Source organism: Rhynchophorus ferrugineus, unplaced genomic scaffold (assembly GCF_030347505.1).
Source record: "Rhynchophorus ferrugineus isolate W39M unplaced genomic scaffold, kcgeb_rfMv2 rfM7, whole genome shotgun sequence".
NCBI classification, from domain to species: Eukaryota; Metazoa; Arthropoda; class Insecta; order Coleoptera; family Curculionidae; genus Rhynchophorus; species Rhynchophorus ferrugineus.
This window is the reverse complement of record NW_027472586.1, coordinates 9,251,978-9,277,777: the sequence shown is the minus strand read 5'-3', so window position 1 is coordinate 9,277,777 and position 25,800 is coordinate 9,251,978. Positions and strand designations below refer to the sequence as shown.

General features: G+C 33.1%; 4 protein-coding genes across 8 annotated transcripts in view; 3 read left to right on the top strand and 1 right to left on the bottom strand.

Moving 5' to 3' along the window:
- The first annotated feature begins 1,776 nt into the window (after positions 1 to 1,776).
- LOC143199419 (putative sodium/potassium/calcium exchanger CG1090) lies at positions 1,777 to 13,047 on the top strand. The gene is made up of 13 exons (XM_076409223.1): positions 1,777 to 1,915; positions 5,883 to 6,110; positions 6,167 to 6,307; positions 6,370 to 6,429; positions 8,882 to 9,023; positions 9,863 to 9,973; positions 10,032 to 10,209; positions 10,262 to 10,554; positions 11,747 to 11,902; positions 11,963 to 12,148; positions 12,212 to 12,314; positions 12,366 to 12,496; positions 12,698 to 13,047. The coding sequence occupies exons 2-13, from the start codon at positions 5,886 to 5,888 to the stop codon at positions 12,895 to 12,897; spliced, it is 1,926 nt and encodes a 641-aa protein (XP_076265338.1). The 5' UTR covers positions 1,777 to 1,915; positions 5,883 to 5,885; the 3' UTR covers positions 12,898 to 13,047.
- A 2,262-nt stretch (positions 13,048 to 15,309) lies between these two features.
- SNRPG (Small nuclear ribonucleoprotein G) lies at positions 15,310 to 18,624 on the bottom strand. 3 transcript variants are annotated; one of them, XM_076409247.1, is made up of 4 exons: positions 18,578 to 18,624; positions 15,726 to 15,851; positions 15,516 to 15,663; positions 15,310 to 15,459 (listed from the first exon to the last, which is right to left on the bottom strand). In XM_076409247.1, exons 2-4 carry the CDS (start codon positions 15,755 to 15,757, stop codon positions 15,409 to 15,411), a joined length of 231 nt encoding a protein of 76 aa, XP_076265362.1. In that variant the 5' UTR covers positions 15,758 to 15,851; positions 18,578 to 18,624; the 3' UTR covers positions 15,310 to 15,408. The 3 variants fall into 3 exon arrangements, with proteins under 3 accessions (XP_076265362.1, XP_076265361.1, XP_076265363.1); XM_076409246.1 differs by lacking the exon at positions 18,578 to 18,624 and adding an exon at positions 16,236 to 16,360; XM_076409248.1 differs by lacking the exon at positions 18,578 to 18,624 and adding an exon at positions 15,979 to 16,018.
- LOC143199425 (zinc finger Ran-binding domain-containing protein 2) lies at positions 15,900 to 17,598 on the top strand. 3 transcript variants are annotated; one of them, XM_076409234.1, is made up of 2 exons: positions 15,900 to 16,032; positions 16,355 to 17,136. In XM_076409234.1, the coding sequence occupies exon 2, from the start codon at positions 16,359 to 16,361 to the stop codon at positions 16,983 to 16,985; it is 627 nt and encodes a 208-aa protein (XP_076265349.1). In that variant the 5' UTR covers positions 15,900 to 16,032; positions 16,355 to 16,358; the 3' UTR covers positions 16,986 to 17,136. The 3 variants fall into 3 exon arrangements, with proteins under 3 accessions (XP_076265349.1, XP_076265347.1, XP_076265348.1); XM_076409232.1 differs by having other exon boundaries at positions 16,019 to 16,150; positions 16,355 to 17,598; XM_076409233.1 differs by lacking the exon at positions 15,900 to 16,032 and adding an exon at positions 16,053 to 16,160.
- Msp300 (Muscle-specific protein 300 kDa) overlaps positions 18,129 to 25,800 on the top strand; it is a 232,527-nt gene continuing 224,855 nt past the window's right edge. Inside the window, exons 1-2 of the mRNA XM_076409219.1 lie at positions 18,129 to 18,196; positions 24,835 to 25,122. Of these exons, the coding sequence (XP_076265334.1) occupies positions 24,889 to 25,122 (234 nt within the window). The 5' untranslated portion in view covers positions 18,129 to 18,196; positions 24,835 to 24,888. The remainder of the gene's footprint in view (positions 18,197 to 24,834; positions 25,123 to 25,800) is intronic.

Here is a 25,800-nt window from a genome sequence, read left to right as displayed (position 1 = left end):
AAGTAGTTTGAATGTATTTGCAATCTTTCGACCAATTATTATGTGTGTACATAATAAAACAGCAATAAACTATATTATGAAGTATTATTGAGTTTGTTTTTTATTTAAAGGTTTTGTTTATAATTAAAGTGATTTGGGCGCATTCACCATTTAATTGTACAAAATTAGGTGTGATGATTAATAAGCTAATCTTGATCAATGAGATTTGTCACGTCGATGTTTAGCTATCTTTAACGAAGGACAAATGATTCAGACCTATTTCTTTTTTATTTCGCCTTGAGAGATTTTGCGGTCTGAGGGCTTTTACTATTCTGAAGTTTTATTTAAACGATTTACTTTCAATTTCAAGTTTGGTCAGTATTAAAAATGATGTAAATATTGATTTTTTCGGTTCGACCATGCATATCCAGAAACCCAATAGGACGGAGGATGTAGGATTACCCGAGGGCTACCTATCTGAGAGTTTTTCCGGATCTGAAGTTCTATTTAAATAATTTATTTTCTGTTGGTCGATATTAAAAATGATATATGCGTTGATTTTTTTGCATCTTTGTTTATTATATCTTATATTATATATGGTTAGTACGATTTTCATATACAAATTCATTTTTTACTATTGTTTTGCTGTATGGATATATAAGTAAAATAAGAGTGGGATAAATATATATTTCCTAAATTAAAATTACTTATGCTAAAGTTAAGAAGTACACTACAAAGTTCATGTGGTTTAGTTTGTTTAAATATAAAAATTATAGGTATATTTGAAGAATATAATAATAATTAGAATAAGTCATTTTGAATTCACAAGTTAACCTACTCTTTCTGTTGAGACCTAAATTAAAATATTTTGGTACATAGATCTGTCATTTTAAATTTATTTTGAAAAGGGAAAAGAAAACAATATATAATTATTAATTGATTACTATTTTTACTAAAATAGGAACCGTCATCCTTAAAAATCTTCAACCGAGCCAAATTTTAATGTTTCTTGTTCAATTTTAATGCTATGGATTGACGATATGATCAACGACTGCTTGACTTACGAGATATATCCACATAAAGGACATCGAGTCATATTTATCTGTACTTTTTTTTAGTTTTGGCGGCATTGGATTACTAGTGGGTTTGATGTTTTAGTGTAACCCCATATTTTGATAATGGAGGATATCGCGTATATATATATATATATATATATATATATATATATATATATATATATATATATATATATATATATATCGTTTCTTTCACGTATCGTACTTTTGCAGACATTTAACAACTGAACGACCTTTAATTTGCAAGGTGGTTCAAATTACATATTCGAACGTATCAGGCAGCATTGTATCTCTTTTTAACTGACATAAAATGAGAAGGAAAGTTTTGTTTTGTATTAAAATTAATTTACAAACTGTAATAGGCAATATATTATATATCTTGACGAAGTAAGTTCATTGCTACTTTGGATAAACTATAGCTAGTGCATTTCTCGGATTTTAAGTCCGATCTGTGCTGAATATGTGAACTGTGAATATAAGTATTGAACCAGGACTGACAGGATAATTTATAATCGATAAGGATTAGGTAACTGTTGTTGATAGCAAGAGGGCATTGGCTTGTTGTTACGATCAAACGGGCCGTGATATCTATCTAAGAATTTCCGCGCCGTTGTCCCGAAACGACGGCACCTTCGGACCACTGTATCCAATCGTGGATTTTCCATTGGGCCATGCGCCGTGCCGCCGGCCGAGATCCGCACTATACGTCCCGGCGTCCACAGTCGGCTTTCCATCGAGGAAAACGACAATTTTCCTGGTCCGACGGCATCTCGCTCTGACCGATTGAGGCGAAAACACAGTGGTGGTGACTAGTCACGGTCTCTAGTTAAAAAGGTCTCTTCGGCAGCATCAATCGATCGGTAAGTAGTACCGTGGATATTACGTCGCTGGTTGTTTTGGAGAATATGTTTATGTCCGTCGGCTTGGAGGCAAACGCTTCGGTCATCATCCCGAACGTCTTCCTGGACTATATTTAAATCCGAACCACGCGACAACAGAAGCTAATCGCGATGCCGTCGCACCGTACCAGCGGATAACGAAAAACCGCCATATATCACGTCCCACCACATCCCCATTCCCATTGGTGGATATATCCGACGTATAATTACCCTGAGGGTCACGTGAGCATTACTTAACCTTATCGCACTCCCCATTACCTACCCCAACTCTTATTACCCCGCTTACCGATAGCGAAACCCCCATCCACAGGAAAAATGTCCGACGACTTCTCGAACTCTTCCAGGAAGACGTCTAATTTTCCCGTTCCTCTATCCGGAAAGAAGGGGGGAGGGGACGATAGACCCCCGACTCCATTCAAGACGCACCGTTATCGATTAAAAATTGTCTTTTTCATCCATCATCATCATCAATCTTGCTGTCGTCGAGAATCTGTAAAAGAACAATTAAATACCGAGGAAGAGTGAATGGTTACAGTCAGTCAATCGAGGCGTAGCCCCGATAGGTTATAAATAACCGAACAGTGACACCGTCGTTGAATTTATGAAGTTAATTTAATTACATATTTTTTGGTGAAGTCCAGGAAGTTATAGATATAAGAATATCGCTTTGTTGCAACGTAAACCTCATTTAAAATAGTCCAATATTAATTTCCATAAACATATATTGGAGCTATAATCTTTCTTAGAAGCTATAGTCCCTATATTTTAAGCTACTGTCATTAATCATACATATTTTTGTTTTATTGTTGATTCGTATAATGCAAAGTTAAGTTAATAGATGGCGCCTAAAATATGTTTTGACGTATAGTATAGTTTAAATTACTTTTATCCTTATTTATAATATTAAATTAAATAATAATAAATTTCATAATAAGTAAAATATATTTAAAAATTCAGCACCATACGTTTCAACAAAATAATTGTAGACGTTTTATGGAGTATATAGTATATCGTTTTATTTTATATTGGTTTTCCGGTAATTATTTTTGACAATTAGCATTGACATTAACAGTTTTGTTTTATGAAGATTGAATTAACTTAGCATAGAGAGATACGATTTTGACCTCATATAGTCATTCAATTGAGGAATAGCCCCGATAGGTTATAATATTAAAAAATAAGAATAAAATGTATTTATGTTACAGAGGGAAATTAAAAAATATAATATTAATAAAATATTTTATTTAAATAATAGTAAACATTTGTATAAAAGATTTTCTAAATATATAAAAAAATAACATGTAAAATGACAACTGATAACTTATTTTCTAATTGTACATTAATTATTGTCGAAAATATTATAACAAAAAAAAATCTATAAAATAAGTCCAGGATACTAATTACATGTTACAATATTGATTGCGAAACCTCCTTATTTATGTATTTTTATAGGTGTTTAATTGGACCCTATTCATAAGATATGTAGCCATACAAAATTTTTCATTTTTTCCCTTTGCAATCCTCTTTACTTTTTTCATCCAACGCAAGCTATACTAATTATTACAATTATTACGTTTCTTATTATATTTCAATGTTTGTGGTATAGTTTAAATTACCCTTCTCCTTATTTATTATAATTCCGTTACGTTTTAACAAAATAATTGTAGACATTTGTTTACTAGGTATATTATATATCGTTTATTTCGTATTGGTTTCCGGGAAACTGTTTTTAACAAGTACAGAGAGTTATACGATTTTGACCTGATAAGACAATTGAGGCATAGTCCCTATAGCTAATAAAAATCGAACAGTGACAATGTTATTGGATTTATGAAGTTAATTTAATTTTTTTTGTAGAAATCCAGGATGTCATATGAGAATATAGTTTTAATGAATGAGAATATAACTATAATGGAGTTAGAATCTTTTTTAGAAGCTAAAATTCTTTTATTTTTAACCTACTGTCTTTAACAATATATATTGTAATTTTGTGGCTGATTCGTATAGTGCAAAGTTAATTTAGTAGATGGCTCTTAAAATATATTTTGACTTACAGTATAGTTTAAGTCAGTGTTACCCTTATTTCTAATTCTAAATAAAATATTATGTTAGTCTAGGATTATTTTAATTTTTTGATATAATAATAGGCAATATATAGTTAAAAATTCAGTATTATGCGTTTTGATAAAATCATTATTAATATTTTTTATTGGGTATATAACAGGTCAATTGAAAAGTCCCCGGCCTACCATAGTAAAAATTTTTTTTGGCAAAAATTAGTTTTTTATTCAACATAATTCCCTTCAAGGGTGATACACTGATTATAGCGACCTTCCAACAGTTGGATACCATTTTTGTAGTATTATTTGTCCTTTGCTTCAAATAGGCCTCGGTTTCGGCGATCACCTCTTCATTCCACGAACATTTCTTCCCAGCGAGCATTCTCTTGAGATTTGAGAACAGGAAATAGTGGCAAGGGGTCAGATCTGGAGAATACGGTGGATGGATGGATTTTTTCCATCGTTTTTACTTACTTGTGACACGGTGCATTGTCTTGACGAAGTAGCACTTTCTTTTTCTTCAAATGCGGCCGTTTTTCGGCGATTTCGTCCTTTAAACGGTCCAATAACGCTATGTAATACTCACTGTTGATGGTCTTTCCTTTTTCAAGGTAATCAGTGGAAATTATTCTATGCGCATCCCAAAATATAGACGGTATAAACTTGCCAGCTGACTGTTGCGTTTTCCCACGCTTTGGAGCGGGTTCATCGTGTGCAGTCCACTCTGATGACTGTCGATTGGACTTCGGAGTGAAATGATGGAGCCATGTTTCATCCATTATCACATATCGATGCAAGAACTTGGGTTTATTACGCTCGATTACGCATTTTCAAACACTGCTCCGAATCATCAACTTGTCGTTGTTTTTGGTCAAAAGTGAGCTCGCGCGGCACCCACTTTGCACAAAGCTTTCTCATACTCAAATATTCGTGAATGATATGATGTACACGTTCAGTTAATATCTTTAGAGTGTCTGCTGTTTCATTCGGTTTTAAATTACAGTCATTCAGAATCATTTTGTGGATTTTTTAAACGTTTTCGACGGTAACAACCTCTTTTGGGCGTCCACCGCGTTCACCGTCTTCGGTGCTCATTTCACCACGTCTAAACTTAGCATACCAATCGGAGATGGTTGATTTTATTCAAAAAGAAATATTTTATCAACACGCGAAATTCCTTTTTATCATTTTTTTTCACAACAACAAAAGCTACTTCACTCAAAATGATATAATTCACAAACTAATGTTCCAACAGCTGTCGAATTTATACACGCATCTTTTGAGGGTTAGGGCTAACTATAAAATATATGGATTTAATTTTAGTAGCGCCATCTAGTGATCGGTTATAAATAGTTAAAGAGTGACACTGTTCTTGGATTTATGAAGTTAATTTAATTAATTTTGTTTTGATGACGTCCAGGAAGTTATATAAGAATAGCGTTTTGTGGCAATGTAAACTTCATTTAAAATAGTACAATATTCATTTGCACAGACCTATAATGGAGCTATAATATTTCTTGGAAGCTATAGTCCTTTTATCCTGTGTCCTTTTATTGATTCTTATAGTGAAAATTTGTGTTAGTAGATGGTGCCTTAAATATATCTTGACGTATAGTGTAGTTTAGATTAAGGTTATTCTTATTTAAGATTTTAAATTAAATATTTTGTTCGACTAAATTTATCTTGATATTTTGATAATTTTTAACGTTCTTCTTACCTGGAAAATATTTTTGACAATTAGAATTTTGACATTGACAGTGCTTCGACATTTACATCATTGAATTCATTTAGTACAGAGTAAATGCAAAAGATGGCGTTGTGGCATAGCAAAAAATAAAAGTTTAATTACGAATTCTGTTTGTTTCTAGATAATGAGGAGAAGTGAACGACATAAGTTCATTAAAATATCGATAATTTTCGTTGTTTATTCGATTATTCACGCGGTATCGACGACTAATAAGAGTGAAACACATACTGGTACTGACGCTGCTGAGGGTAAAACCGTTGGCTCACCAACTATCCCAATCAGTTTAAAAGTTCACAGCACGCAATCGACTGCTCATGTAATTGGTCATTCCACAACGGCAGCACCAAAGGTATGATAGTGTGTTAGGCATTGCTTCAAGCGAAAATCAATCGTAACTGATTACAGCACAAAATAAGCGAGAAAGAGTCCAAGTCCGATGACAAACATCACGAGACGCTGGAAGAGAAAATCGAAGCTAAGGAGCATGAAAAGGTTGTGGGACCCAATGCCTCCGATAACAGTTCTGCTATCAGACCAAAGCACGAGGTATCTCTCGAATAAAATAATCTAGAGCCTTGGATTGAGAATTTTTGTTCAATTTGTTCTAGAAAAATGAGGAAAATGTCTCGAATGCGACCATTGATTGTACACCAGCAGCTATTCGGCAGGTAAGCTACTAATATCCCTCACTAATATATTTATTTTCGATAAAATTATATCCAAAACAATATTACAAAAAATATATTTCACGGAGACACACCCTTGGTAAATTATCACGACTGATGCAATCGAATGAAAACAATATCGGAGGGTAAAAAACATCCCGGGAAAGACAGTTAGTCTAGACTGGGTGTCTGACCTAGTTTGGTTGACGTATTTTGTTATGGTCTAAAAGATTCTCTATGATCACGATCAAGTTACCATGCAGCGTTATGCTAACATCTATACAGTCTATGCAAAGGTTTTTTAGTAATGCATCATGGATATTTGTGACGTCGAAATATTGCAATGTTGCCGAATTAACTCTGAGTTTTAGTTCAGTTTGGCTTTGTTATACAAAAAAATTCTAATCTAAATAAAATAATTGAACAAAAATGTTATGAATTATAATTTATTGTAACATTACAGTAAATCTAATACATATATTATCGAAGGACTTAAAAATACAATTAAGACACAGCTGTAATAGTTTATAGGTTTTATTTACATTTAACTCTTTTCGACGCCATCACGTGAGGTAGAGTTTCTACGCGCGTTTTTTTATGTAGTAGTATCCCCCTGGAGGCTTAATCTACCTAATTAAAAATTGTATATCTGAGAAACGTATTTTACTTTCATTCGAGAGCATATTTACTTTATTTGTTTAGGTCTTGTTTCCTTCAATGGAATGTTTACTTGTCAAATCATCTTGGTATCACTGTATATTTTATTTCTTCTTCTACTATCTATGTATACCATTCTTCATAAAATTAATCACTGAATACTGTCTAATGCATTTACGATATCTAAAAAACAGTTAGTATTCATTCTCTCCTCATACGTTGTAACCTAATGCTCATGTTTAATTTTGAACTAATATTTAGGGCGGCAGCAACCCCCTAAAAACATTTTCAATAAAATTGTAGGGACTTATATTATTTAATATCATCAATAATTACATCTCTAACGGACTTTACCGGCAAAAGGGGCCCCCATTATCTCGTTCCTTTTCGAAATAACCTATTAAAGCCGCAATCAATTTGTGACCCTGAATATCTATTGTTTTCGGCATTTTCAAACAAAGTAATATGATATATTACGCAACGATTTAAATGAACAAAATAATCAAAGGGCTAAAATAATGTTTGCCGGTTTATAACCTGTAGTAATTATAACTAATATTTTCAATAATTTAGCGTACATCTGACAACCAGACGGATAAATGCTGTCTAATTTGCGAACACGTAAACGAATGAGTCTGTCAAAGTCGTCCGGCTGTCAGATGTATGAAAAAATCTTGAAAGCAATAGCGATAAGAGATTTTAACTCTTGCCTATACATTATTGTGGCTGTATAATTAACTGTAGTTTTTAGATATACTATAATGTTAAAATAAATTATATTTCATAATATTTTTGTTCAATTATTTTATTTAGATTAGAATTTTTTTGTATGTCAAAACCAAACTGAACTAAAACTCAGAGTTAATTCGGCAACATTGCAATATTTCGACGTTACGTCACAACGACACTATTAAAAAAACTTTGAATAGACACATTTCAGTGTCATTTTATTCACAAATTACACTTGACAAATATTTGACATTAATCAGAGACTAACTTGGAAAATTTGATGTCAATATTAAAAAATAATATATCCTTATTTTTTTTAAAAATTAAACTAAAAAGTAGTGGTAGTAATATTTTAATTCTTATATGTCAATGTCATGTTATATAAAATATTTTTAAACAAAGAACAAAGAACCGACTTAAAAAATATATAAGAAACCCACTAAAAAGTAAAAAATAATCAAACTTAGATTTTTGACACAAAAAAAAAACACTTTAAAATAAAATATCCACATAATAATTGTTGTAATAACTAAATAAAGTATTTATTCTACTATATACACACAATTTAACTTAATACCGACATAAACCTATTTATCTGTTTGCAATATTATTTTAACTACTATTAACTGATCATTTTGAAGTCGGTAGGAGCAACAAATTAGATTTGGTTTGTTCGTAATTTAATTTTGTGTATATTACACAAAATTATATTATTATTTTTGTACTGTTTGGGTTCGGCATCAGCCCCCCCTTCTCTCATCAAATCCTGATTTGGTTCCAATGGGATCCCCTCGGAAGTGCACTCTTTCGACAGAAAGAAGAATTTTGAACATCGGCCCGTAATTAACGGAGAAATCGGTGAACAAACATAACAAAAAAAACATACAGTCGAATATAGAACCTCCTCCATTTTTGAAGGTGACTATGTCAAATGATAATGAAATGTCACTTTTGACGTTTATCCCAAAATAACCTAAAGTGTAATATAAATTTGTTCGGAATATGTTCAGATTTATTTGTAATTAGTTCTGATTATTTAGTGAAGGAAAATTAATATTTTTTTCGGTAGTTCCCCAGACCGCTCATGCATCAGGATGTGAGAAAACACGGTGGCTTGATTATACACACTCTGGTCGCCATCTACATGTTTATAGGATTGGCGGTGGTTTGCGATGAATATTTCGTGGCTTCGCTGGATAGGATATGCGAGGGTAAGTCCACGCGATAAGCATTCAACAAACAGATATACACGAGTACCTTTAATTCGAACAGTATCTCCTACAAATATAACTGGTAGATTAGATTAAAATGTTATTTCGTTCGAGTAATCCTTGCATTTCAACTGAATATTATAAAAAATTCTAATTGTGGGGTAACATGGCACGCGCACAACGATTTGAATTTGCAACATTGCCAGTTCTTGCAAATCGTATGTATATTTGAAGAGTATCATATAAATAGGAAAAATTATATAAAAAAAAGGAAAAAAAGAGAATGAAACAGCATCTAAGGTAACAAATATAATTTAATTTAGGGTTATAGTACATCTTGAAACTACAGTTAATTATACAGCCGCAATAGTTTATAGGTTAGTTTTAACTTCTTATCACTATTGTTTCCAAAAATTTTGCATACGTCTGACAACCGGACGACTCTGACAGGCTCATTCGTTTACGTGTTCGAATTGATCAGACAGCATCAAAAGAGACACACTCTTTTTAACTAGAATAAAACGAGAAGGAAAATATTGTCCGATTCTAAAACGAATTTACAAATTACGACAGGCAATACATTAAACATTTTGATAACGTAGGTACAAAAAAACTTTGAATGGACTATACATGATCACGACGGACGCGATGTAAATGGCAACGTCGCAAAACCAGCCGTAAACTACCTAAGTTTAACGAATGCCTACTATGATCCTCCAATACTAGACACCACTATTATTGTTTGGCTAATATCGAGCTTGATATTTATGCATATTCTGAATGGATGTTTATTTTAATGAGTTTTATTCTGTGAGTTGATGCTTTATGTGATGTTGCAGAATTGAAAATGTCCCCGGATGTAGCCGGGGCTACTTTTATGGCGGCAGGTAGCTCCGCTCCAGAATTAGCCACGGTTATTATTGGAGTGTTTTATGCTGAAGACGATATAGGTGAGTTCTTGGTAAGTGTGGGGTACCGAAAAACTATTGTTTTTTTGTGGATTTTTAGGTATATCCGGTGTGATTGGTTCGGCAGTGTTCAACATAATGTTTGTGATATCTGTGTGCGCTCTATCAACCGGGGCTATCGTCTACCTGAACTGGTGGCCTTTGGTGCGTGACAGTATCTTCTATGCCCTCTCCATTTTGATTATGTTGGCGGTCATTGGTGATAAAGGCGTGAACTGGTAAGTTCGGCGTGATCAAACTCGAAACGCGATATTAATTTCCTTAATCTAGGATCGAATCGACGGTGATGTTGGTGACCTACGCCATCTACTGCGTGGTGCTGCATTTCAACCCGCAATTGGAGAAATGGGCTCAAACCCTGCCGCTTCCTTTCAAGACGACGGCTCCCAACGAACAATCGGGCCTAGTCAGTTACAAGAACCTGGAGGACGAACGTAAACACACCAACTACGGCATGGAGTGGAATAACGAGCAACCGTCGCAGCAGCAGCAGCAGCAGCCTCCCCAGTCGCAATGGAGTCCCGGCCAAGAGTGGAGCCCGGACAAGCATCCTCCAGGAGAAAGTAAGCCTTTGAGGCAACGCCCTCTACTATTTATTCTCCTTTTTCTAAATATTAGGAATGGGATATTTTATCGATATTTAACATCACATCTCAATTTAAATACAGCTAACTAAGAATGCCGAAAAATATCGATATATCGATATTTTTTGGGCCGTCATTCTCGAATCTTTAATCCCTGTTACATCTTCTCTATTTCCATTCCAAGAAAGCCAAGATTCCAAGACGTTCTATTAAGTTATCTGTTTTTGGGTTCTGTTATTAATGAATCATCAACAAATATTAACAAGTGACCATAAACTTTAGTGAACAAGCAGTAGTCATAATCTGATATCTTAAATTGTAGTATGTTCCAAGGTTTTGGTGCATTTTTTAAGCCATTCAATGCTCTATTTCCAATTCTAGTTAGACATCGATACTAGGGATGTCGAAAAATATCGATATTTTTGGCGCATAGTTTTTCACCGATATATCGATATTTTTGTTAGTCGATATTTTTTCCGATGTTTTTTCAAAAAGAGTTAACGATATATCACAAACATTATAAAAAACCTTTTAATTATTTTTAATAAACTTTTAAAATCGGTACTTAATTTTAAGCTTTTATTAAACTTTTTGCTATTTCTTAAAATATTTAGAAAATATTGATATTTTTTTGAGTCGATATATCAATACTTTTATTTTTTCCTAAAAATATTGATATATTTTTTGTAAAATATCAATATTTTTTTCCTACGATATATCGATATTTTTAAAAATATGGATATAACTAATTATCGATATTTTTCTCGGAGGGTTTTTTTCTACTCGACATCCTCGAGACATACTACTACGCCTTCTACTGGTTATTATTCTTCTTTTTATATGTACTAAGGATGGGCTGTTTTATCGATATAAGTCAGAAATTTAACATAAATTAACTCTAGAAATCCTGAAAAAAATACTTTTTTTATATATCGATATTTTCCAAGACATATCGATATTTTCTTTAAAGAAGTATCGATTGTTGTAAAAGAGAATATCGAACTTTTAAACACAAAGTAAAATATCGAACTTTTATTCAGGGATTTCGCACCACCCCGGTCATCAAGCGAATCTTGCGTGGTTCGATATCGATATTTGTAGTTTTTCTTTAAGTTTCTGTTTTTGATATTTTTCTCCGCTATTGACGTCTCTATTTAATGCGTTCTTGCAGATTTCCAGGAACCGCTAAGCGGCGCGGCTCTAAACCAAGCCTCCAACGAAGCGGGCGTTACTCAGAGCACGACGATGGCACCAGCTCAGCAGGATTACTATAGACCCAAGGAATATGATCCCGCGACCAAGGTGAATCCCCTGGTCAAGCCAGCAGGTACGTCACACTGTTTTGTTGGTACGGCGTCGATATTCTAACCTCCTCGATCCCTTATAGCAGAGGCTGGCGAATGGGCAAAATTCAAATGGTACACCCTCTACCCCATACACTTCTTCTGTATATACACTATGCCCGATTGCCGCAGCGAAAAGTACCGAAACTGGTACCCTTTCACATTTTTTGTATCGATGGTGTGGATATCGTTCTACTCGTATTTCATGGTGTGGATGATCACTATAATAGGTACGAGCTAACTAGGAGTTAGTTTACCAAGAACTTTCGTCATTTCATCGACGACTCTTTCAGGATACACACTGGGAATACCGGACACCGTCATGGGTTTGACGTTCGTAGCTGCGGGAGTCTCGGTTCCAGACGCTCTATCCAGCATAGCGGTGATAAAAGAAGGGTGAGTCAGTGAAAAACCGTCAGGAAACGACAGCTACTTTTGTTTTTCTAGCTATGGAGATATGGCCGTATCCAACGCTATAGGATCGAACGTCTTTGATATTCTGGTGTGCTTGGGGCTGCCCTGGTTCATCAAAACCGCAATCGTACAACCCGGATCACGCGTTAAAGTCACCAGTAAAGGTAAGGAATATCAAAATTCTAATTTTCTGCCAAGTACACACAGCATAACCTCAACTCTTCTTCTTTGTGTAAAATTCGACAATTTGTTACATCTTACATCATAAAAACAATTGAATTTGACAAATATAAAAACCATTCATCATCAGTCGTATATTCAGGCCATTTAACCATTGTTTTGTACGTCTAACACTATTTTTACAGGCCTAATGTACTCGACATTCTCTCTCCTATCCACTGTTGCCTTCTTGGTCGTCGCCATTCATTACAACGGCTGGAAATTGGACCGGCGTTTCGGCATCATCCTCATGATCTGGTATCTGGTGTTCATAACGTTCGCCAGTCTCTACGAGCTGAACGTATTTGGTAACCTAAACCCTCCCGAATGCCCCACGGATTACTAGGCGCCGATCGGTTCAAATGAAAGGCGAGCTTATGATTTGCGCTTGACGTTTCTTTGCGGCTTCACGTCTCCGGGCATTTGATTTGACAATAATTAAGCGTTATTTGGTGATTGATTACTGTTGTTCCTTCCCCGTTTCGACGAATAATTAGTTTATGTCCAATACCACAAAAGTCCCTGTACAATCGTATTGATGTAAAAAGAAAAATTCGTGTTGAATAAAATCACTTACAAAAAAATATCGATAAAAAAAGACGATGTATATGTTATCTATTTGTATAGATGTTGAGGAGAATGTAGATTTTAGTACCCGTCCTAATTAGAACTGGCTGTCAATTTCTTTAGTTCAATTATTACTTTCATCACTTATATACAGGGCGCGTCAGATACATATTACATTTAATATTTAAACTATATAAAAATTAGGTTAGGTCTTATGCAAAAGACTTTTGAGAAGTAATTTTAAACTTAGAATTTTGACATCTATGTCAGCACGTGATTATTTAACTTTCAGTATTATTTATTTGTGCTAATAGGCCTATTTATCGCACATTATCTACATAAAATTAGATTATTATATATTATGATTGGCCCTGTATATTTTATGACGAACAATTTCAATTTAGTGTCAATTTCTGCTATATAAACTATAGACTTTATTAGATATAATGTTATATATAGGTAAATAATGTGGTACTTTTTTGCCATTCCTTTCTAAATCTTGTTAAGAATTCATTTATGCTTAATTATTCGATTATTTTTTGTTAAATTTAATTCCTAAAATCAAATTAGACCAAAATCACGACGACTTTTACTTCCACTGATAACAATCAATATGTTTTAACTCTATATAGTACGCTATACTTATTTTTAACAATTTTTCTGTCTTCCTTACCTTATTTTGTAGTTACATGTTTCCTGTTCCTTTGATCTTGTGAAAACAGTTGTGTTATTTTTAGATTTACGAAGATAGCTACTCAGGTATAGAATTTAAATCACAAATATTTACAGTTTTGGTGAAGTTTTATATGTTTATGTTCATGTTGCATTAAAGTATTATATTATTTATGTAAAATAGCAAGTACATATATGATTCAACAATAAAAATAATATTGCTACGACAACGTACTATGTACAGTGTCAATTTGAGTATTACTGTTAATCGGTCTATTAGGGATAAATTAGGGCTTTTAACCAGATACACAAAAAATGAAGACTTATCCGCTAAAGTGACATCGAAACTGAATTGTAAATGTGACAGTAGAAGACTACTAGATATAAACGGTAATTTTAGGCAAGTTGATTATACTTTTTTTTGTGAGCGTTATAAGATATTACATGTAACATAGGAATTATTTATACTTACATCATTACATCAGCCATTTATGTTATCACGGAATGTCATTATTTTACGCACACACATCTCATATTATCTCTATATGTTGTGTCTTGATTCTTTAGTAAAATGTTCATGCATGCCCATAACATTTTCGAGGAAATGTGATTGTCAATTCTCGCATGTTACTGTCGTAGCGAGAATTATCGCCATGTTTCCTAATTAATCTTTCAAGTGAGCAAATTCAACTCTTGATAGTTTATACACGCGTTGTGAACCATAGAGAGTTGAGAACTCAGTAATGGAACAAACGACAATAAATGAGCCTTAAAAACCTAAGTAATTTAATGAAATGTATTTTTAAGCTTTGCTTTATTACTATTGTACCTTCGTTTAAACTATTCGATTCTCATGTAATTCTTTCAGTTCCTGTAAGCATATTTCAGTTTCACAAAAACAATTTTCAGGTATCCCTGAACAAATTTTATATATTCCCCAATCCTAAATTGCCAAAATTTGTAACTGAACAGTACTAAAAATAGCACCAAAACAATTATGGTAGTTTTAGTTTTTTAATTAGCGATAATAACTTATAAACAATATAATCTTATGACATTAGACTAGTTAAGGAAATATATAAATTATTGTTAACAAGCTGATGATTGAAAATGTTTCCTGAAACATGTTGAATCACTCAGTAACTAAACCAATCTCCAGACACACCATTATGAATGTAATGATACATAGTTTGGGATTGATAAATGTATATTTTTTCGTCTATCTAGATATATACAAATTACACTAGACAGTATTAAAAGTTAATAGTGAATGCTTGTTCTAAAAAAAATAAAATGGACACAAATTGATCATGCCTCGACCACAGGTCTAGACTATTTTTGTTATATCACTAGATGGTAGAATAGAGAAGGAAACAATGTGTGTCCATCATAATGTTAAATGTTATAATGATAAAACAAATGTATTTGTTGTTGATTCTTGTTTAAGTGTGAACAATTTTAATAACCGTAGCACTATGTAAAACTAATTTGCACCGGAATATATAATAAAAATACCAGAATAACTGAAGAGTTTTATTTTACATACCCAAAATTGATCACTTAAAACTAATTAGTCATTCCTTAAATAATAAATATACAATTTTAAGGGTAGGCTATGTTATATTCGATCTAGTGCTTCTAGCATCACTATACTGTTGCCTCTGATAACCTGAAAACCAAAAACAATATTTAAATATAATTAATTATAAAAATGTCAAAACATACCACCATTCCAATATTGTTTTTAGATCCATCCTTACATTCTTCGATGCTTTCATCGACTACCAAATTCATGAAAGGATCAAAACCTCGCAATATGCCTGTAACTTGCCTGCCGCCATTTAGTTTTAGGCACAGTTTTTTATCCATAAATCTAAACAAATATAAATAGGAAACAATAAGTTTACCATACCGTAATATTAAATTTATTCTTACTTTTTTAGTTCTGGTGGATGTGCTTTAGACATGTTTTATATTTTTAAAGGTATTCTTGTGCACAGTAGCAAAACTTAAGACGCTTGGATCGCGTTATTTTTAATTATAGGTTAACTTGAGTTCCTCCTAAAATAAATTTGGCCTTAGGATGAACACAATTTATATCTATCGGTACTATAATGTGTGTCAAAATAAAAGGTTACAAGTTGTTTTAAAGAAACAATTAATAAGCTATTTTAAAGACAGTTCTGACCATTAAATTCATAATATTGCATATTTCTTAATATTATTGTTTTTAGCAACAACGGTTAGTCCACTTGTCAAACACATCAATTGTCATTTTTATCCAACATTTCCGATTTTGTAATTGTGTTGTTTGTGTATTGTTTTTTAGTTTTTGTGATTTTTAAATTTAGTTTTATAGGGTTAGTAAAGGTATAAGTGCTACTAAAGGAAGTATCTATGATTTTTTTACATACTTCACAATCGAATACGATTGTTGCTATGTACCTTTTATTTAAAGTTTCCTATTGTGCCACCTAATTGCCGGATTATATCCTGTTGTTTTTTTATTTGAATTTACTTCACTTTCTTTTTGTACGTTTCGTTGATCAACCACATTGTTTTAGGTCAATGGCTGATTTGTCTGCGTCGCCACCGCCCGCTGTAAAAACCTCAGCTTCCAGTGAGGGTGATTGGAGTTGTGATGAATGTGGAAACCTAAATTTTGCTAGGAGAACCTTATGTAATCGATGTCAAAAGGGCAAAGCACCTACGGCTGCGAAAAAACGAAAGTTGGGCACAGAGATTGGTAAGGCAGCAGCTGAAAAGAGCAGGGGGTTATTTAGCGCTGACGATTGGCAATGTAATAAATGTGGTAATGTAAACTGGGCAAGGAGACAGCAATGCAATGTATGTAATGCCCCAAAGTTTGGTGAGGTTGAGGAAAGAACAGGATTGGGTGGTGGTTATAATGACAGAGGAGTAGTTGAATATAAAGAGAGGAATGATTCAGACGATGAGTATGATGAATTTGGACGAAGGAAGAAAAGAAAGCATGAGGAAAGGTCAAACAGTAGAAGAAGGAATGATAGTAAGGAAAAAGATCGTAAGTCTGATGCAGAGGAAGAGAAAGATGAGGATGAGGATGAAGAAGACGATGATGATGGGGATTTATCGAAGTATGACCTGTCAGAATGGGGTGATGTGGGAAAAGACAAAAAGTCTCGTTCTAGGTCGCGTTCGCCTAGTAAAAAGTAAATTTTACCATTTTAAATAGAGAAATACTGATGTTTCAGAGTCATAATAGAGAAAACTGTCAACTCTGATCATGTTGAACATTTGATCAATTAAGTTTTCGTTGTGCACTTTATAATATAGAAAACGGCACAATTTAGTTTTGCCTTTTAACAAATTCTTGCAAATTTAATATTGTCAGATAAATATTGAATAAACCTTTTTGGGTATTGATCAGTTTCTATTAGATTGTTAATCTATTCTATATTAGAAGTTGATTAGACCTTTTAAACTGGGTACTTTTTAAATGGTGATTAATTCGGTACAGTGGCAGTATACAAATATATATATAGTTTTACCTCTACGTGTAGCTCTTTGTGTTTGTAACATCACAATTGGTAAACTAAATGTGTTACTTTTTAATTTAGACAATTATTAGATGTGAATATAGAAAGTGTCGAAGTTGCTTTTGATGTATAAATTTTCAAGTGTATTTATTCGATTTTAATTGCTGTACATATTGTATTTTTAGCTCTGTCACTGTCCTATAGTATTTATATAAAGATGAAATTCGTGAAATTTTACCTTGTATTGCTTTAATAAATGTCGTTGGTTTTTTAGCCAGCAAACCTTAAAAGTGTCTTATTGCCTTGTGATTTATTTATAGTCCCTTTATTTCATTACAAACATAATTTTTGGTTGTTATTCATTATTTCATCTCGGTTAGTATGAATTCAGTTTTAATGTTCTTTATTTTTGTTTAAGCAATAATTTCTGGAGTAATGAAATTGATTATATGTAACGAAATGTGTAAGTTAAAATTGTAAATTTAGAAATAATTTGAAAAATGTATTGGGATCTGTTTGTTTTAAAATTGCATTTGTTATGAGAGCAAAATCAAGGAGGTGTCTGATTGCTTACTGCAACCTGTGCCGATTGTCATTAAAAAATATGATCCTCATATATATGTATATAGCAGAAAGAGATGAATTTTTATTGGCTGCCGACTACAGTCCAAAATTATATATGCCTTCCAGCGTCTGGAGAGCGCCGCAACCACGACGCTAGCGTCGGGACGTTCGACGTTTGGCCGATGCCAAATTCTAAAATTAAAAGTTGATCCCACGGGAAGGGGGCAGCGCGTATACGTAAGCCCAACGGACCATTCTTTCGCAGTTTCGAGCGTTAACCATTCGGTTGTGCGTCGCGTTTTGGAAAATATCGACATTTTTCCGGTAAGTATATCGTAAATTTGTGTGCCGTGCAGTGCCGTTTATTGACCTCATTTTTTTCGTCGTGATCATCCCTTATGCCGCATCGTTTTCATCCAAGAGTCCGCATCGATTCCTATTAACTGGGACACGCGATTCGTTTGCATCAACCCGGCTCCGCAATCTGGAATGGCTTTGTTAAACGCGGCAACACTGCGTCTAATTTTTTTCCCTATTAACCTAGGAATAATAAAAAAATTGTCACTGTTTAGTATCTCTCTCTTTGTTGCTGTTTGAAGACTTTTAGAAGCATTTAGTCACTAGAAGCATCTTGTCTTGTCGCCCTCTTCCTATATCCGTTAAAAGCTAACAATTTCTTTATAAGTTTTTTCAAAATCAACTTACCTTACTGAAACATTTCTTTCTTTTTGAACTAGTCTTCTTAACTTCACTATGAAATGTGAGAGATACCAGTAAATTATTTAAATGGAAACTGTCAAGTCTGTCAACATTTTGAGGTTATAAATACAGTCTAATCATCGTCAAAAACAAATATAATTTAACGTCAAGCTAATAATACCTTTATTATGAGCATAAGCATTCATTATTGCGAGAAGATATATATTAAGTATAGTATTAATATATTAATCAAATAAAAGTGAAAATTTGCTATTATTGGATGCAGAAACATCGCGATGATGCCTGCATGGATAGCCTGGCGACGTTCTCAACGACAAAACTATTTCATAATCGACTAGGCCTTGGACTGGAAACTGCTTTTATAAAACTACTTTTGAAAATAAATATCTAACAAGTTTTATAAATGAACCAAACAATATATCCCAAGAAACACTGTTAGTCATAACTCGCTCCAAGAAATTTTATTTTAAAAGTCGTTTCATCATTTCGATCCGATCCTGTTTAATTTCACTCGATCGCCAATGAAGTTTATGGGAAGTTTTTCCCCCATGTGGACGGATTAAGCTTGCAGTTGCTATCATTTATTATCCGTGAATTTTTAACATCCTACTCGTGTCAAAATAGTGCCAAACTACGCGAACGTATTATGTCACAGTTTATATATGCTAAACTGGATTATATATTCGCTTCAAATTGTATAATTTCCCTGGTTTATTGCAAATCGTGATTGTAGAGATTAAGAAAAAAGGAAATTATTTAGTGTTCCGATAATTTCCAAACTTGGCAACACAGGATTTGCACGGGCAACCGCACTCTTGCTGACATATTTTTCTAATTACATTATTTTTAAAAATAGGTCAATTATATTGATTCTAAATATAAGTCATTCTTGTTACAATTCCAGACAGATGAATGTTACGAGTCAGGTTCACATAGTATCTGTTACTTTTTATTTATTAGTTTAACTACTAATATAAAAACTTTTATAGTTATCTGATAAATGTCATATGTCAGGTAAATGTCATGGTAAATCCGTAAAATTGAATATAGGCTGTAACATTGGCATTTGTTGACGGTATAATATTAAAAATTTGACAAATAATAACTTTGACACAATCAGAATTAAAATTCAAATGTCAGTTATATGCCATAAGGTAAAAAAATATTTCATTAAAACTTCGTGTACTTGAATGTGGCGTCAATTTTATTATAATCAAACAGTTTTATATATACTCACGTGTTCGTCATAAGCGAAAATAAGTGTTCTCGGGAAAAAAGCTTGGCTAAAGATCAGCCTTGAGAACAAAATTAAAGCTCACTCAATGAGAAAGCAGAACGGAAGAACATCGTGCTTGCATGTATTTTTATCCGTTGCATTTTAACATGATGATCCAGAAATATTAGTCATGCGCTTCTTTGGGCGATCTTATTTACAAATTGACCGTAAATTTCCTAAAGGCGTTTATTTTATTTTTCTGACTGGGCGACCGATTCTGCTCGGGTAACACAATAAACATTCCGTTATTTTTGTTAGTTGTTTATCTTAGCCATGGATGCCGGGCCGAAGAAGAACGATGGAAGTATGGCCTGTGTCAGGTTTGGGCTCCAGGCGCACCATGAAAATCCATATAATTATCCTACATGTGTCATAAAATTGTTTATATTATTTACTATTTTTAATTAATTGCAATCTGTAATTTTTTAAGAGTGTATTCTGAAGAATCATGGCATGCCTTAAGGATATGAATTTGCAACGTTGCCAGTTCGTATAAAATATATGAATAGTTAAAGAATTCATGAATGCATTTGAAGAATAGAATAGCTTATCTTTAACTTACAAATTAACTTAAAATTATATAATTTAAATACTATTTCCGTTATGACTCAAGTTCAATTAGCACATTTTTCATCTATAATATGAAACGGTAATGTGAAGACCTTTTATAAGCATAATTAATTTTGAAGAAAAAAGAGCAAATAAAACAACGTTTAATTATGTATCAATATATAAACATTAAAATAATATAAACTATTCGTATATTTAAAGAGAATAATGTATAGTCTAGAATTCACGAAATAACTTTAAATTTTCCTTGAAACTCAGGTTCAAACTTAACTAAGGTTTTTGATATAATGTTCATCTTCTATAATATAATCTTGATCGATTTTATTCTTATTTAGTGGTAATAGTTTTACGAAAATAGGAACCTCCAAACTTATAAAATGAGAATTTAATTGTTCTCTCAACGTTATCTTCAAGCGAGCCAAACTTTAAGGTTTCTTGTTCAATTTTAATGTTGTGGAATGACTCTATATGATCAACGAGCTGTGATTTTTTTTGATATATACTTACATAAAGGATATCCAGCCATATTTATTCGTATATTTACTTCCTCAGGGTCAACTATCCTTAAAATATAATGAATTTGGTATAGAATTATGATTAGAATGGATGAAATGTCTTTTCAGATTAGAAGTTTATTTGATAATATTCACAAATCGATGATTTATCCATTACTCTTTATTCTTTATAATAAAAATATGAACAGTACAAGAACAAATAAACTATAACCAACAAAATTCTTAACCTTACAAATCCGAACTTGTTGGATTCTACCTTCCGATTGCCTGTAAATGGCAACGTTTCAAAATCAGGCGGAAACTACCGAAGTCTATTAAATACCGACTAAGATTCTTTAAAATTAGCTCCTATTGTGATTTTTGGTTTTCTAAATGTTAATTATAATAAAAATGTGGATATTTGGGCTTTTGTAGCTACTGAAATTATCATTTAATGTAGTATTTTCATACAAATGGTGAATTCATAATAAACGACATTGACAATGACATTATAATAATCAAGTGTTTCCCAAGTATAAATTTTTAATAAATTAAAAATAAAAATAAATATTAATATATATTAACAGAATTATAAATGAATTCAATTGAATATTGTCGAAATACAATAAATTAAAAATGATTGTTATATAACATTTTTAAGTTATAAAACTAATTATTTCAGCATATAATAATAACCGTACCGTAAAATAGGTTGTAATGTTGACGTTTAATGACGTTTCCATTTTAAGTAATTTGCCAATACGCAAATAAAAGAAGATTTATGCTATTTTTGATTAATTTGACGTGATATTTGAATAAGTTGTTAATAAATTACAAATGAAAGAAAATAAATAGTAATATATATTAATAAATCTATAAATAAATTCAATTGAGTATTGTCGAAATACAGGAAATTAAAAAAAAATGTTAGGTGACATTTCTAAGCCATAAAAACTATTTAAGTATATAATAACAATCATACTGTAAAAGAAATTGTAATAATGACGTTTGGAGAAGAATCTATATTAAGAAATTTGACAATTCGAAATTAAAAGAAGATTTAAAAGATTTTTGATCAATTTAAAGTAATATTTCAGTAAATTATTTGTAATAAATTGTAATAAAATATATTATATTGTAATAAAATTATAAATACATTTATTTGAATATTTCCCAAATACAAAAAATTAAAATGTGTTATGTGACATTTCTATGCCAAGAAAACTAATTATTTCAGCATATAATAATAATACTGTAAAATAGGTTGTAATAATGACGTTTGGTGACGTTTCTATATTAAGTAGTTTGACATTTCGAAAATAAAAGTTTTACTCGATTTTTTACTAGTTTAAAGTGAGATTCGAATAGTTTACAGTATAAGGTATATAATAGTATACAGAAACAAGGTTAGGATGTATAAAAAAGGACTTTCTCTCGGAAGTAATTCGTAACGAAGTTTTCGTTCCTTTATCCTACATAAACCGGCGATTTTGTAGGCCGTAATCGTCGTTGGATAAATCCGGCCCGTAAAGAGGGTCAAATAAGCCTTTCGGATCGAAAATGAGTCGGTACGGAATGCATTCGCGGGTAATAAATAAGTAACGATCGAAAATAAAAATGTATCTCTGTCGGTCGTCTATTTTCATACATTTTCGTTGATTGCGAACAGACCGTATCAAATAAAAATAGAGCGTCGGCCTGACGCATGATTATTTGATGATTCGATTACCATCGGCTGGCCGTATCATGAGAAATTGAAATGGAATCCGATCAATGAAGGCCTAGAAGCACGGTTGAAGACATAGAGCAGTATAGTCTATTCAAAGTAGCAGTACGTCATCTCAATTTAGGACGTCAAAACGGTGCAATGTTGCCGCATTTAAAGTTAACATTTAACCAATTTTAGTTTATTTTACTTTCTATATATAAAAATATTCTAATATAAATAAAATGAAATGAAAATGTATATATTATCGAAGGACTTAAACTGCAGTTAATTAAACAGTCACAATAGTTTGTAGGTCAGAGTTATTTTATTATATTTCCATTGAACTCTTTTCTAAACCGACTATGGTATCCCCTGGAAGCTAAATCCACCTAATTTCTTGTTGGATCGTTCTGATATCATTCTATTTCTCCTTAGATTCTTATGATACGAGGTGTGTACATTTTTCTTCATATAATTAAACTTCATAACTGAATTCTCCTTAATGAATTTGCCATATCTACAAAAGAGTTAGTATTCATTCTTTCCTCGAACATTTTAATCAAATGCTCATATACATTCTGTACATTCATATAACAGGTTAATTGAAAAGTCTTCGGCCTACCATAGTAAAACACATTTTTTTGGCAAAATTAGTTTATTTTATTCAACATAATTCCCTTCAAGGGTGATACATTGATTACAGCAACCTTCCAACTTTTCGATACCATTTTTGTAGCACGATTTGTCCTTTGCTTCAAAATAGGCCTCAGTTTCGACGAAAATTTCTTTTCAGCGAGCATTCTTTTGAGATCTGAGAACAGGAAATAGTCGCTGGGGGCCAGATCTGGATAATACGGTGGATGAGGAAGTAATTCGAAGCCCAGTTCATGGATTTTTGCCATCGTTGTGACACGATGCATTGTGTTGGTGAAGCAGCATTTTCTTTTCTTCAAATGCGACCGTTTTTCGACCATTTCGTCCTTAAAACGGTCCAATAACGCTATGTAATAGCCGCTGTTGATGGTCCTTCTTTTTTCAAGGTAGTCAATGAAAATTATTTCATGCGCATCTCAAAATACGGACGCCATAACCTTGCCAGCCGATTGTTGCGTTTTCCCATGCTTTGGAGCGGGTTCATCGTGTGCAGTCCACACGGATGACTGTCGATTGGACTTCGGAGTGAAATGATGGAGCCATGTTTCATCTATCGTCACATATCGATGCAAAAACTCGGGTTTATTACTCTTGATCATCTTCAAACACTGCTCTGAATCATCAACCTGTCGTTGTTTTTGGTCAAAAGTGAGCTCGCTCGGCACCCACTTTGCATAGAGCTTTCTCATACCCAAATATTTGTGAATGATATGATGTACACGTTCAGTTAATATCTTTAGAGTGTCTGCAATTTCATTCAATTTTAGTTTACGGTTATTCAAAATAATTTTGTGGATTTTTTAAATGTTTTCGTCGGTAACAACCTCTTTTGGCCGTCCACTGCCTTCACCGTATTCGGTGCTCATTTCACCACTTCTAAACTTAGCATACCAATTCTGCTTCAACTGTATTTTTTCCTTTCAAAAAGCAATATTGTATCAACACGCGAAATTCGTTTTTATCAATTTTTTTTTACAATAACAAAAGTTGCTTCACTCACAATGCTATAATTCACAAACTAATAATCCGACAGCTGTCAAATTAATACACGCACCTTTTGAGGGTTAGGGCTAACTAAAAAAACAAATGGATTTGATCCTAGTAGCGCCATCTATGTGTCAGGTCGGGGACTTTTGAATTAACCTGTTATTTGTACCATTGTTGATGCTCCATACTATCCCTCTAGAACCAATAACGAGTGTAATTCAAAATGTTTATGTTAAATACGCTATAAAAGAGTGTTAGAGCATACCAATATGTTCGCTAATCAGTTAAATGAGCAGGGACGTGAGCTTATGGACTGAAACGGACATATACAAACTTTGGAGTAATACTTAAAACATTTTACACAGGGGATCACTTAACGAAGTGATCTTCTACATGTCAGGTATATAAAATAGTCATGAGAAATGCTTATTATCCACTGGGTAGAACTTCTTACTCTTGTGATAATAAAACAAATGTTAATATATCGTCTTAACATCATCATTATCTATGACAGCAATATAATCAATGAAATTAAACTGTGATTTCGTTTCAGGATCGATGGCAGTGTCGTGTTACTTCAAATAACGTCACACCTTGAACCCGCACGATGCAGAGCGGGCAGGGTGGTCGAGGTCCCCCACGACCCGGGGGCACCTGGTCGCCGCTGCCTTTCCGACCGCAGTCTCCTTACGGGCCCTCGCCGCCACCGCGTCTCACCAGCCCCAGCGTCAACATGTTCGCCGGCAGGATGCCGGTCTGCCCTCGGCCCCGCTGGCCGGTACCACCTCCCGGGGTCTCGCCGCCACCGGGACCCAAACCCTTCAGACTCCCCATGCATCCCGTAAGTATATCGTGCGTATATTTGCGTGTAACCTGAGCTGCGGTACTTAATTATAAATGATTCGTCATCAATGCTCTTTAACGTTTTGATGAATAAAACTGGATGCAAAGTAGATATTCCTGCAAATACTATTAGATCTATTAATTAGTTTTAAAGGATTTTTTTTTTAATTTGAAACTTTAGTGTGGAAAATCGGTACAGTGTATGATAAGGATGTCGGAAGAAAATTGTTAATTATATTTGTAAAATTCTAACAGATATTTTCCAAAATACCGCGTTTATAATATCTGTACTATAGCTTTATGGCGTTATTTTAGCCTCTCCGGCAGTGTTTGATCATATTTTGTGACCGATAGCTGGCCTCTGGCGTATTTGGGGTACGGAAAACCTTTATAATTGACCATTGGATAGAAGAGGTGATTGGTAAATGCAGTATATTTTGCATAGAGTAGAGATTTAAATAGATCAAATCTAATCCTTTTTTACTCCTTTACTCTTTTAAGTTCGTTAAACTCTCAGTTCGCTTTAATTCGTTCGCACTTAAATTGTAAAGTGTTTCATTAATTTCCAAGAAAGTCTAGCTGAAATCGTTAGTTGTGAGCAACCAGGTCCCAGAGGCAATTAGACATAATTAAGAAATACAACGTGGGGTACAAAAGTCCCGCTACCATTTTGATT

Excerpts from the sequence above, each read along its gene's own strand:
- LOC143199425 (XM_076409232.1), top strand. The coding sequence starts at position 16,359 with ATGGCTGATTTGTCTGCGTCGCCACCGCCCGCTGTAAAAACCTCAGCT.
- LOC143199419 (XM_076409223.1), top strand. The coding sequence starts at position 5,886 with ATGAGGAGAAGTGAACGACATAAGTTCATTAAAATATCGATAATTTTC. Across the intron at positions 6,111-6,166 it reads CCACAACGGCAGCACCAAAG|CACAAAATAAGCGAGAAAGA; the intron begins GTATGATAGTGT and ends AACTGATTACAG. Across the intron at positions 12,315-12,365 it reads ATAGCGGTGATAAAAGAAGG|CTATGGAGATATGGCCGTAT; the intron begins GTGAGTCAGTGA and ends TTGTTTTTCTAG.
- SNRPG (XM_076409247.1), bottom strand. The coding sequence starts at position 15,757 with ATGTCTAAAGCACATCCACCAGAACTAAAAAA. Across the intron at positions 15,664-15,725 it reads CATCCACCAGAACTAAAAAA|ATTTATGGATAAAAAACTGT; the intron begins GTAAGAATAAAT and ends ATATTTGTTTAG. Across the intron at positions 15,460-15,515 it reads AAAACAATATTGGAATGGTG|GTTATCAGAGGCAACAGTAT; the intron begins GTATGTTTTGAC and ends TTTGGTTTTCAG.